This window comes from Lipophrys pholis, assembly GCF_963383615.2.
Source record: "Lipophrys pholis genome assembly, chromosome: 1".
Classification (NCBI taxonomy): Eukaryota; Metazoa; Chordata; class Actinopteri; order Blenniiformes; family Blenniidae; genus Lipophrys; species Lipophrys pholis.
The window spans coordinates 45,734,256-45,746,530 of record NC_137635.1 but is presented as its reverse complement, the minus strand read 5'-3'; the positions used below and the strand labels follow the sequence as shown (position 1 = coordinate 45,746,530).

Here is a 12,275-nt window from a genome sequence, read left to right as displayed (position 1 = left end):
GGTTTGGTCTTTTTTGTGTGTGTGACATTATGTTAGTTTACTACCAGAACTGTCATTTATGGTGAGTCATTTCAGCCGTTTTGACCAGTTTCAAAGTGCATTCTAGAACGCTCCAAACCCAGATGGCTGTCACACCACTGGCTAAAGGAAAGAAATCAGAGGGTCAAACCACAAGAAAAACCCAAATCCCACAAACACACAACAGCTGCAGCAGCGCAGGCCGGGCAAGAGAGAGAGGGGGGGGGGGGGCTGGTCTGCTCAGTTACTCACAGAGGAAAGGGAATGGAAGTTACAAAGATAAGAAGGGCAGCTGGACATGAGGGAGATAGAGAAACAACCTTTTAACCATGGACACATGAAAAACACTCCCAGAACAAGAACCAGAAAATCAAACAGGCGACCTGAACTGAACCAATAAGTCTATTCCAGTTTCAGGACTTTAAGATCGTAACGGAAAAAAAAAAAAAACATGTTCCAAAAACACAGATTATGTTCCAAATATACACAGATGCATCCATTTTTCCCGGAATAACGGAATATTTAAACTTGTTTGAAAAGAAAAAAGATTTTTTTTTTTTTACACTTTTCAGCCAGTTTGTTTTGTCAGTAGGACTCATATCCCTGCATCAGTGCTACATTTTTTTGAAAACACACTTTTTTTGAAAACACTGACTCTGTCTCCGTGGAAATGGAACAACAACTTTCTGAAAACGCTTCGTTGTTGACATTGTTTTGAAAAGTTGAAACCCAAAACTTTTCAGAAAGAAAAATGCAAAAATGAAGCGCTTTGACATGAAATGTTGAGTAAAAGGGGCCGAACTCTTCCACCTGTAGGAATCGCTGTTACACATGTTAACAACACCAGAGCTTCTCTCAGTTATCAGTTTTTCACTGTGATCACTTGGATTACAACAGATTATATAGGGTTTTGGACATAAGTCTTATTTGATCTACATTATGTTGTATTTCCCCATTGTTTGGGAGTATTGAACATAATATTGTACCTGATTATGTGAATCTATCTAGAGCTGTGCTTCTTATTACCTGTGGATCCTCAGCAGTCTTTACTATGAAGAAACACATCTGAGTAAGAGAATTCAACAATCGGAGCGGAGATCTAAATGTGGCTGTTTGTTCTGAATTCCTGGGTTTTCTGGAGACCCGAACCGCAGCCCAAAGCAGCAGGTCTGTTCTTTTCCTGTTGTTTGTGCACGACTCCAGTCGTCACTTCTGCTGCTTAGGGTTCGCAGTGAAAGGCACCGAAACACAGAAGCAAGTCTCAGCAGAAGGAACAACAAAGTTTTATCTGCTTTCGAGTGAGAATGTGTGTTACAGCAGGAACACCTTAGAATGGAGTTCATCTTTCAAACTCACCGTGGAGGATTTTAGTGTTAAAATTGAATGTAACTTGAGTTTGACTAAGATGCTTCTTGGCGGCATAAAATCCAGATATTTTTCTTCGGGTTTAGGTCTCAAATTAAGAAAAAAACGGCTTTTAAATTGCTATACATACAAAAACTGAGATTTCATTCATGAAGTGTCATAACTACAATTTAGATTTATTTTAATCCATACACTTTAACTCCTTTAAAAGGAGCAATTTTTAGAGATTTGTTTTCATGGATTTTCCCGCTTTAGCCATTTTGTACATCTGGGCTATTTTAGCCTCCTGAGCCATTTATAGCCACAGTGTGTTTTCTTGTTAGAGCAGGTTTAGCTATACTTGTTATTTCACCCCCACTCACTTTATCCTTTTCCCCCTTTTGGCCTTCTGTTCTTTTCTCTTTTTTTCTTAATTTTTGCCCACTTTTTTCAGATTTTTTTGTTTTTCCTTTCCTCCACAAAAAACGGTTCTCAAAATTAGTCTTTATTTAGTTTGAAAATGTTTCGTATATTTTCCTTTTTTGACTAGTTTTGATATTTAATTTAAATTTAAATTCGAGCTCTTCATACTGTTTTAACTTATCTATATGTTTTTATCCTGGAGATTAGACCATTTTAAAAAATAATCAGTGCAGAATGCAAATACTAGAAAAATGAAAACATTTACATGACATTTTCTGAAAGCTTCATAGAGTCGCTACAGAGGAGCTGAAGAGCCACATGTGGCTGCAGAGCCGCAGGTTGCGGGACTCTGGCTTCGGCTAACTCAGATTCTACTTGAGAAAGAAGACGCTTTCGCCAGGTAAAATATACAAATTAAAATATACATTAATTCCTGCTTTCACCTAAAAATACTCCTTAAAAAAATTTATAGAATAAATAAAAAGATTAAAAAAAATAAATAATAATAAATGAATAAATACCCTGACATATGTTGAGTTTTAGGAGTTCTATCAGTGTTCCACCTACAGGAACCAGACGATATGCACCAACAGGCGTCCTGGAACTCTACAAGCCGCCAGCAGTTGTTTCCAGCTGTGCTCATACCTGCGATGTTGCTGTCCGTCTCGTCCGTCTGTAAGCTGGTCAGGCTGGAGTTGTCCATGCGCTGCTGCAGGTCGTTCAGCTTCTCCCGCAGCTGCTCGATGTCGCTCTCTTTGCTGTCCAGCTGCATCTGCAGCTCGTTGCGGTACGTGCACTCCTCGGCCAGTTGCTGTGGGGCGGGAATGTCCAGCTATTAACACTCAATACCTGACAGACTACAGGCTGGCCGCAAGCCAAAAACCTGAGAAAACTCCTGATGATAAATCCATTAAACCCACCGCCTGCATCTCGCTCAGCTGGTTCTGGTACTTGATGGCCATGTGGTTGAACTTGTCCTTCTCCTGGTTGAGCTCCAGCTGGAGCTTGCGGTTCTCCTTCTCCTTCTTGCGCAGGTCGGCTGTGCTGCCCTTCTTCTTCTGGTCCAGCTTCATGTCTTTGCGGTTCATGATCTCCGCCAGCTTGTTCACCGCCTGATGGGAGTGAGATTGGAAGATGGGTTTTTAAATCATCCACCACCGACTCGGGAGGCGCAGCGCGATGGGATCGCCTCGGTCTTTACCTGAGTCTTTAACGTGCGCTCTGTGTTGAGGACTTTCTCGTAGTTGGCTTTGATTGTATTCGCAATCTCCTCCTTCTGAGCTGCGTACTCTGAAAGACAAACCGGTCTCAGTGCGTTCCTTTAAAAACATCTGTGTGGCGTCAAGGTGAGGAAAAGGAGCATACCGTCCTCCTGAGTTTGGAGCTTCTCATTTAACTCGGTGTGGTCTTTGCTGAGGGTCTCCACGTCTTTGGTCAAAGTTTTATTGGACTCCTCGAGCTGGAGAGAAATGACAAGACTGAGCCGAGGAATCTCTACATCATTATTGCTTTTTTATCAGGATGTTTCTCATATTTTGTTCTTAAAGCATCTGAATAGGATTGAGAGTGAAAAATGTGAAAGTTGTTATCGCCGTAGCGACCTCGCTGCTTTACTCTCCAACAAAAATACAGACCAGGGTGTTTGAAACTAGGTTTGTGTGACTGCCCCGGGTGGAGGATATTTTCGGTAGTACTCACTCGTGCAATAATGGCCTCCTTTTCTCCCACCTCCTGCTTATGTCTGGTCACCGCCTTCTTGTTCTCCTGGCTGAGCTCAAAGTATTGCTCCTCCTGAAGCGCCCGAGCGAGCTGCTCTGACTCAGCCTTGGTTACAGTGAGATCCAGCTGGGCAGACAGCGAGTCCCTTCGGACAGGAGGAACAAAGTGTTATGGTTTTTCTCCATTTAAATGTTGACTAGGAAAAAAAACGTTCATGTACAAACCTAAGAAGTAATGCCACTTTGGGATTTGCCTTCATGTTTTTTTTAGCCTTAAAGACAGGTTCATACTTTGATCATCGTATTTAAACCAGTATTGTCCTTTTCACTCTACTTTTCTTTCCCAGTTGTGCTTCTTGGAGACCGAATACATGCGTTAGCTTTTCCGTTCCTTCGATCATCTTTAGCCACGGATCTTTTGTTGGTTTTTTCTTCTTCACCCCCATTTCTCCTGATCGCTTTCTTACTTGTGACTCACAACACTTCTATCAAATAACTGTCATTCTCTGGGACAAATTCTTCGAGGATTTTAAAAAGATATAGCACAAAACAGCTCTTGGAAAGTTAAAATCCAAATATTTCTCTTAATTCTTCACTCACACGTCAAAACAATGTCATTTCCCCCAAAACATATGAGAAAGATCCACATCGAATCGTCCACGGTTTAGAGATTGTGGAACAGTTGAAGCAGATTACTCATATATTTTGGAAATGTTGTAAAATAAAATCATTGTGGGGAAAACGTACATGACAGCATGGAAAAGCTGACAGGCTGTGACAAACCCATGAGTTATACGGTACTATATCGGTTTACTTTCAATACTATCAAAGAGAATGTACAGAAAATTGATATTTGTTAAAAGAAAAATACTGTTGATAGCTGAACAAATGGGGTGGTTGCCTTGTCAGGATCATTGGATAGAGATTGTAGAAAAAATATATATGAAGCACAATTTGAAGAGAAATGAAAAGAAATAGACTCGACTCAGAACCTAATAAAGCCACAAAAGCTACAAAAAAGACTAAGAGGCGTAATTGACTAGGTAGATTCAGTGTGGATGGAGAAGAGGAGACGTAACTCCCAGACCGAATGCAGTTTTCGAGTTGTAATTATGAGCAACAATGGTTTAGTTCACATAGAAACAAAAAACATAATTTCTCACCTTTCACTGCACAAATCCTGCACCTTTTTATGAGCTTCTTGATGCTGCCGGTTCTTTTCCTCAATCTCCTCTTTTAGCTCCTTGACCTGAGTTTTGTAAAGCGTCTGAGGAAGCAGAAGCAAACGGATCAGCGGGTGATTTTCACAGCATTCAGACTTGCAGCGCTCATACTTACAGAAAAATACTGTTCGGCCTCAAGCTGGTCTTGAAGTTCCCTCATCTGTCCCTCATTGCCTCTGTATTGTCTGTGAACACAACAAGTCGGCATTAGATCCTTTTCTTGATTTTCTTCCTTCAAATCCAGCAAACTTTACACCACACGGCGCTGAAGTACTTAAACACAACAAGCAAAACAACGGGCGTGCGTCTGAGTCAGCTCCCAGACTGAGCCGGCTGCAGGATTAGCATTCAAGTGGCTGGCGCTGGACTGAGAATAAATCCTAATCCTGTGGTGTAAACACTGTCTCAGAGCAGATTTGGAGAAGTAACACTAATCTGGAATAATGTTGGAAAAAAGCAGCCTATTAAAGAGCAATTCATGCCTTGACTTTTTAAAGAGAGTTAACAGCCTGGGAAATAATAACAGAGTTAGTGCGAGTTGAACACGAGTACAAATACAAAGGAACCAAATCTAGAACAAAAGATCATTTGTGTTGGTGAAGTGATGCTTTATGACAGTAAGATTCATCCACAGTAGGAGGAGGTGGTAGTATGTCTCATTTCTTCAGAATTTAATCACCTGATTGAAAAGAGATACTCAGTTCTACTGATACATCCTACAAATGCACTTCTTCAGGGAGGTAATCTGGTATTTCAATGGTATAAAACAAAGGTGTGAAACTCATTTTAGCTCAGCGGCGACATATGGCCCAGAGTGAGACAGGCCGGTAAAATAGTGCCATAATAACCTTGAAATTTAAACTTTCTTTGTTGTGGCGCAGTATACATGATTAAAAATATCTATTTTTCACAAAAAACAAAGAAATGCCACAGAAAATGACTACAACCTCAACATAAATTCAATTTTTATGAAACCCTCTGGTATTTAAAAAATACCCTAAACTTCCAGATATTTCCCATTTTATTTTCCCCACACTTAAAAAAAACAACTACTGAACAAATGAAGCATTTCAATATTCACTTTTTAAAACCATGAGCAACCATGACTTGAATGTTTGGGTATTATAGGTATGAAATAACTCCAAACAGCAGGTCCAAAATGACCTGGCTCGATCTTGTGAAGGACTTACTTGGTCAGTTGTGCCAACTGGAACTCCAGCGAACGTTTACTCTCCAGCGCCGTGTTGATCTCCTGCTTGAGCTGCTTCTCCGAACACCTGAGGCGGTCCACGTCCTGTGTGCGGCTCTTCAGGTCGTTCTGAGCCAGGACGCGCTTGCTTGACTCCTGTTCGATCTGTATCCGCAGATTCTTCACCTGCGGATGGATGGCGCGTGACTTTTAGGAGCTGGGAGACTCAAGTTTTGGAGGGGGGGGGGGGGAATTGAACTTCTGCGTGTCGTGCACGTACCTCATCCTCCAGCCGCTCCTTCTGCTTCATCAGCTGCTCCATTTTCTGCACCGACTGCTTGAGGTCAAACTCCAACATGGAGCACTGCTTCTCCACTTCCACCACCCGGCTCTCCGCTCTCATCCTCGCTCCGTTCTCCTCAGACATCTTCTGCTGGACCGCTGCAGGAACAAAAACTCAGTCATGGGGAGGAAGTCGTGAAGCGTCGGAAGTTACCGGCCAGAGTGTGTTTGCCATGTGTCTGACGACGCTGAGCTTGATCAAGTCGTTTAGAAGACGGATGCATTGCATATTCAATCAAGTCCTTCTGGTTAGACGTAAGCTTTTGTTTTTGCTTTTTAGTCGTCTTATTCCTGTAACCAAAGTTTGTAACAACTTTGTTCATGATACATAATTCTAGGGATGCACCAATACCGGTACCAGGTCCGATACTTCACGGAGTAAAAATCCCAGATACAACCTGACGAGTATTAGAGGATGTCCCGCTTCAGCAACGTCAGCAGCAAGTCGCTAAATGTTAGTACTCATCTTTTTGAAAGTGGTATCAATGTATGCCTATATTGTTTCTTTTCAATCTAAATATGTATCTTAATAAATATGATTTGGTGTTTTTAACATCGTTTTTTCCTTTAACTTGTCATTTTAATACTAATATACAGTACCTTTTCCCCCGTTTATCATGACTGTCTTGTTTTTTCTTTGTGTGTGTGTGTTTTTCAGGGGGTGTAGCCACCAATAATGTAAACATTTTGGGTATTTTAAATATAATAAAGCCAATAATGTAATAAAATAGTTAAACCATGACTGACAGAGAATACTGCATAGTGTGTATCCTGAATGAAGTAATAAGCCAACTGTGACAGCCACTATACCGATTTTCGTTAAGCAAACTGCACAAAACCTGAAGAAATAGCGACTTCATCTAATAACCTTTTAGATTATTCGCAAAATGTTCTTACAATAATGGATCAAATATCTTATCGGCAAGTTTTTCTTGTCCTGTTGGTTTTAACTGAAATTGTAAATCGGTTCTGAAACACTTTTAAGTTTATTAACCTGCATGAAAGGTGGAAATCAAATGGGACTATATTTTACATTTCAACATTCCTTTAACAACATTAAAAACATCCATTCATCATGATGGTGCCGCCTCCATGCCCGATAGTGACTATAATGTATTCGTCTAACCCCACATTATTCTGCAGACTTGAAACAAAACTATAAACACCATCAATAACATCAATATGAATATGATGTATTCAAATGTCTCGTCTTTTCTTAAAATAGACGCCAGACACCTTTTAAAGGAAACTAACTCATTTTGCCTGAGAGGCTGTTGGAGGTAAGATATCACCTGGGCAGTCAATCACTCTGAAAGAATCTGCCACATGGTGCAGCTTTAATATGCAAATTAAAGGAAAGGAAATGTCCCGACACGCTGGCCGGCTGGCTCACAGTCTCTGAATTCTTCGCAGCACCTGGAGGTGACTTCTAATAAAATATCTAAACTGGCAGGAAGATAATGATTCATGTGAAAGAAACTGAAGAAAATGATGTAACTTTTGCACTGCCAATGAACTCTGTTTGAAAAATGTGTTTGGATAAAACAACGCAGAGGAGGAAAGAATCTGACCATGACCCCCAGATTTCTTCTGATGTGCTTCCCACGAGGCTCCTGGCAGGAGAAACCCACCACACACACACACACACACACACACTTTGCAAAGCGCTGATATTGCGATTTGAGGGCAGGGCGTGCTCCGACACGGCGCAGACATACCAGTCATGGCAGCCGATTTGGCTTCTTCGATGGACTCGTATTTGTCGGTGAGCTGCGCCCGCGTCACTCTGTGCTCGGTGTGTTCCTGCTCCAGACGCTGCTGCAGCGTCTTCAGCTTGTAGTTCAGGTCGATCTCCAGGTTGTTCTTCTCCTGTGGAAATCACACGACGCGGAAGCGTGAATTTATGCAACTGAAACAGGCAAAATTAGCTCATTTTTCACACTCTTGGAAGGTTACATTCTGTGAATCTGACTGTACCTTCTCCAGGTTGTTGCTCCTCTCCTGCGACTGCTTTCGCTCTGCCTCCACCTTGGAGAGGCTGAGCTTCAAGTTTTTGTTGTCCTCTTGTAGCCCGGCCATTCTCGCTGAGAAGAAAAGAAGACCCGTCAGAATCACTCATATTAGGATCATTTTAATACGGATCAACAAGTGAAGTCACGCTTCTTCTATTGTAGTGGAGGTGGCTAATAACCAATCCGATGAGGCTTTCCCAGGAAATCTGCACCTGTGCTTCTTGTTAAGGACAACATTTACAGGCAAGAATGATTTTTTTTCTCCTTATTTTTGCTCCAAAGAATTAATTAAGCACCATTTAAACCGAGAAAATTGTAAAGATTGCAAAGAAAACATTGCTTTTTTAAACAGTTTTCTAAAGGGTAGTGGACACAACTCAACATAAAGAGTAAAGCTGGCTACCTCACTGCTAGCACACTAGCACTAGCCCAGGCATAATGCTGCGTAATGCAACAGTTATAGGAGAAGATTTGTGGACATTTCACCGTATTTTGCACAAGAGAGATTCTTTAAACTTGGCTTTATGTTGAGATTGTAGTCATTTCTGGCATCAATTGTGAAACGAGCTCCACCTTGGTCGTCCTTTGCGTCTCACCTTGCAGCTCCCTGATCTCCTCCGAGCCCTGGCTGTAGTTCCGGCGCTCCGAGTCCAGGCTGCTCTGCAGATGCACCAGCTCCTTCTCCAGCTGCGCCTTCTCCGCGTCGGCCGCCCGGCTCCTCTCCTGCAGCTCGCGGTTCAGGCTCTCCAGCTGGCTCATGGACTTCGACATCTCCGTGTGGCTTTTGCGCAGCCTGGCGGCCGTGTCCGACTCGGCCCGCAGCAGGTCGTTGGCCTCCTCCAGCTAGTTGAGGGAGAGAAGGGAGGGAGAGGGAGGTTCAGATCGTGGTCCCTTCACTGGACGGACGGAGGATCGGACGGAGATGTACCTGATTCTGTAGCTGGGTGATCTTATCATTGGAAGCCTGCGAATTCTGGCTGATTTTCTTCATATCTTCTTGCTGCTCCTTCAAAGTCGACACTAAACACACACAAAAAAAGGTATTAGTGGGACAATTTCTCACATTTCTGATTCAAGGAATAAGGTTTGCATCATCTAAAAGACAAACATTTAAAACGACAGCGGGGACAATACTATGCTGAATCCAGTGAGAATTATGAGAACTTGGCTTTTGCAGTCATGTTGGGGCTTTATTTATTTATTTATTTATTTGTTTGTTTGTATTGCAGTGACCATTTCAGTGATTCCCAACCAAAGATTCATGGGGGAGTTGCGAAGCACATCTGATTTTAAAGGGTAAAGCATTTTTTTATGTTTTAATAATAATTGATTAAGAATTTAACTCATTTATGACACAAAACTACTAAGCTCGAGCTTTTACATTAAAAAAAATTCATTAATAATTTTAAAATGTATTTAAAATCGTCTATAATATACATAAAGATATAAGCCTGCAAAGTAATCAGCGAGACAAAAAATGGTGGCACATTAAAGATGAATCAGTCAAAAAGAAAAGAAAAGAAAAAAAAAAAGAGTACCAAGAGAGTTGGACAGAATGTGGCTTCATTGGACAAAATTAAGAGCTGAATGCATCTTTTGTGTTGAAAAACTAGCGACCAGACAACCTAACACACCAAGACAGTGTGTAAACCCAAAGAGAGAAAAAGCAGGACACAGAATATAACAAAGAAACTGTATTTCACATATCGTGTGTTTATGAGGTTCCTTCTACCTTTTCGTTTTTTTTCTCCTCTATAAATGTACAGGGCGTGGTTACGGATCGCCTCGAGCTCCTCAAGCGAAAGGTTGAGAATCACTGATTTGGAGCACCATGCTGAAGTCATGTGCAGCCGAATCCTACAGTAAGCCATTAAAAACGTCAAAGAGACAGTGTGTGACTGTCATGGTGAACTCATGGTGCAGGAAGCTGAAGCTCCCGCCAGGATAGCGAGTAATCCATTTGGAAAGCACATGACCCGGCCAGATCTAATGATGCCGACAGGAGGAGCACGTTGCCGTGCATCGCCGCTGCGCTCGTCTGCTGGCGGCATCTGCAACCTCACTCCCGCAATTGCAGTTTAATTGCTAAGTGTCTAAATCGAACGTCGGCGGCACTTCATTACCCTCGTTCTCCAGATTGCGCCTCTTCTCCGCCTCCTGGTCGGCTTTTCTTTGGTACTCGGTGAATCTGTGCTGCAGCATGATCTTGTCTTTCTCCAGCAGAGACATGCTGGCCTCGGCACTTTTCCTTAGGTTCGCCTGTGGCGAGAAGCAACAGAGCAGCTGTGATGTGGAACAAACTCCGCCACAATCCAACCGCTTACGTTCAGCGCTCATTCATTTGACTCTCTTTTTGCTTCTCGGTAACGTCGCGCAGTGTTAACCAAACCTAAACGCTGCTGAAAGAACGAGAAGAAGCAAAAAGACTCAAACCTCTTCATCCAGTTCTTTCAAAATCTTTTCGATTTTGGTGTTGGACGTCCTGGAGAAAACAGAAACACAGACGTACTCATTAGATTCCTGGTAAGTTAGCTTGACCACTTCAGTTTCAAATCATCAGAGGTTAGATCATGGCGGTGTTTCGGGTGGGGGTGGGGGTGGGGGGGGGGGGGGGGGGGGGGTAGCTCTGTGAGTGGAGTTCAGTGTCATAGTGATTAAGGTTGGTTTACTGACTGGGCGGACTCTGTCATGGTTTGTGTGTTTTTTTTTCTTAAATTAGATCGCGGCTATTTAGTCCGACTAATCATGGGCTGCATTCTCAGAAGGGTCCGATACCATACCTGCATTTCTGTTCCAACTCATCCTTCAGCTGCATTTCGCTGTGGAGCTGCTCCTCCAGCTGGTAGATTCGTTTCTGCATGTTCTCCAGCTGAGCACACATTTGATTTAATCAGATGAGATGGAAGCTTGGCAGACACTCTCGCCAATCGCAAAGATTTCTACTCACATGACTCTTGTCTTCTTTCGTGGAGCTGCTGCGCTTGTCGCTGGTCTTTGTGGAGGAGCCGCGAATGAGGCTGCAAAAAAAACAACATTTCAACTCTGAGGCACAGCAGCTAAAACCGAGCGACAAAACTGATAGAAACGTGGTCTTCATCAACGGATTCGGCATCAGTTTGTGTGAATTAAGTGTGAATCAGAGTGCGGCGGGCTTACTGCTGGTTGCTGTAGTAGGTGAATCCCACAAAGGGAAGCTGGTTTCCCACGAAGGCCTTCGGGATGGGGAAGGTCTCCTCCTCTCCCCGGTCTTCTTCGATGTCATCGAAGTTGCTCGTGTCGATGTCGCTGCTCAGCTCGGGCACGACGGGGGCAGCCGCTGCACGAGGCACAGAGATGCACTATATTATATCATACTGCAGATGTTACTTTCTGTATGCCTTGGGAACATGGGATCATTGTATGCACACTCACACACAAAACTTTTACTTTGGGGAGCAGTTCTGCTGTGCCCATTTACGTGGGCTGATTTTCAGTGGTAGGTTACTTTTTTAAAAAGGAGGCTACTGACCTGTGCAAACTCATTATTGCACACCTGTAATAGCAGTACAATTTCTTGTCTGTCCATACCAACGTACGTGTACTCACCATTGCTAATCTTTATAGTGTATTGTTCTCTGCATGCCTGTGTGTGGTTTCATTAAAAAAACAGCGCCAACTCTTGGCCCTACATGAAAACGACATTGTTTTTCAAAATGGGGTCTTAGAATCATCTCCAGCAGTTTTGGAACCCTCAAGTCCAATACACATACTTATTTGAAACAGTATACACAAGGTATATATATATATATATATATATATATATATATATATATATATATGTGTGTGCCTTGAGCAATTCATGCTTTTTTCACATTAGAAATATTGCAAATGTCAGATGTGTTGCGCTACATACTGAAGGGGAAATGCATATAATCACGCCGGATTTTTGCAATTCCCTTTCACATTTCTGAACAAAACATCCCTGGATCGCGCCCAGCTGGTGCAAAATGTCTCTGCCAGGCGGTTA

At 42.5% G+C, this 12,275-nt stretch overlaps 1 protein-coding gene across 2 annotated transcripts in view; it reads right to left on the bottom strand.

Annotated features, from left to right (window-relative positions):
- Positions 1-12,275, bottom strand: part of rock1 (Rho-associated, coiled-coil containing protein kinase 1) — a 45,537-nt gene that overhangs the window by 5,100 nt on the left and 28,162 nt on the right. For both annotated transcript variants that reach the window (XM_080468930.1, XM_080468931.1), the window contains exons 10-27: positions 11,426-11,585; positions 11,217-11,286; positions 11,050-11,138; positions 10,703-10,751; positions 10,393-10,528; positions 9,198-9,289; positions 8,866-9,112; positions 8,235-8,341; positions 7,976-8,126; positions 6,196-6,356; positions 5,917-6,101; positions 4,842-4,911; positions 4,667-4,770; positions 3,484-3,649; positions 3,151-3,244; positions 2,987-3,075; positions 2,706-2,897; positions 2,431-2,596 (exon numbers count right to left, since the gene is read on the bottom strand). In XM_080468930.1, the coding sequence (XP_080325056.1) occupies positions 2,431-2,596; positions 2,706-2,897; positions 2,987-3,075; positions 3,151-3,244; positions 3,484-3,649; positions 4,667-4,770; positions 4,842-4,911; positions 5,917-6,101; positions 6,196-6,356; positions 7,976-8,126; positions 8,235-8,341; positions 8,866-9,112; positions 9,198-9,289; positions 10,393-10,528; positions 10,703-10,751; positions 11,050-11,138; positions 11,217-11,286; positions 11,426-11,585 (2,328 nt within the window). The remainder of the gene's footprint in view (positions 1-2,430; positions 2,597-2,705; positions 2,898-2,986; positions 3,076-3,150; positions 3,245-3,483; positions 3,650-4,666; positions 4,771-4,841; positions 4,912-5,916; positions 6,102-6,195; positions 6,357-7,975; positions 8,127-8,234; positions 8,342-8,865; positions 9,113-9,197; positions 9,290-10,392; positions 10,529-10,702; positions 10,752-11,049; positions 11,139-11,216; positions 11,287-11,425; positions 11,586-12,275) is intronic.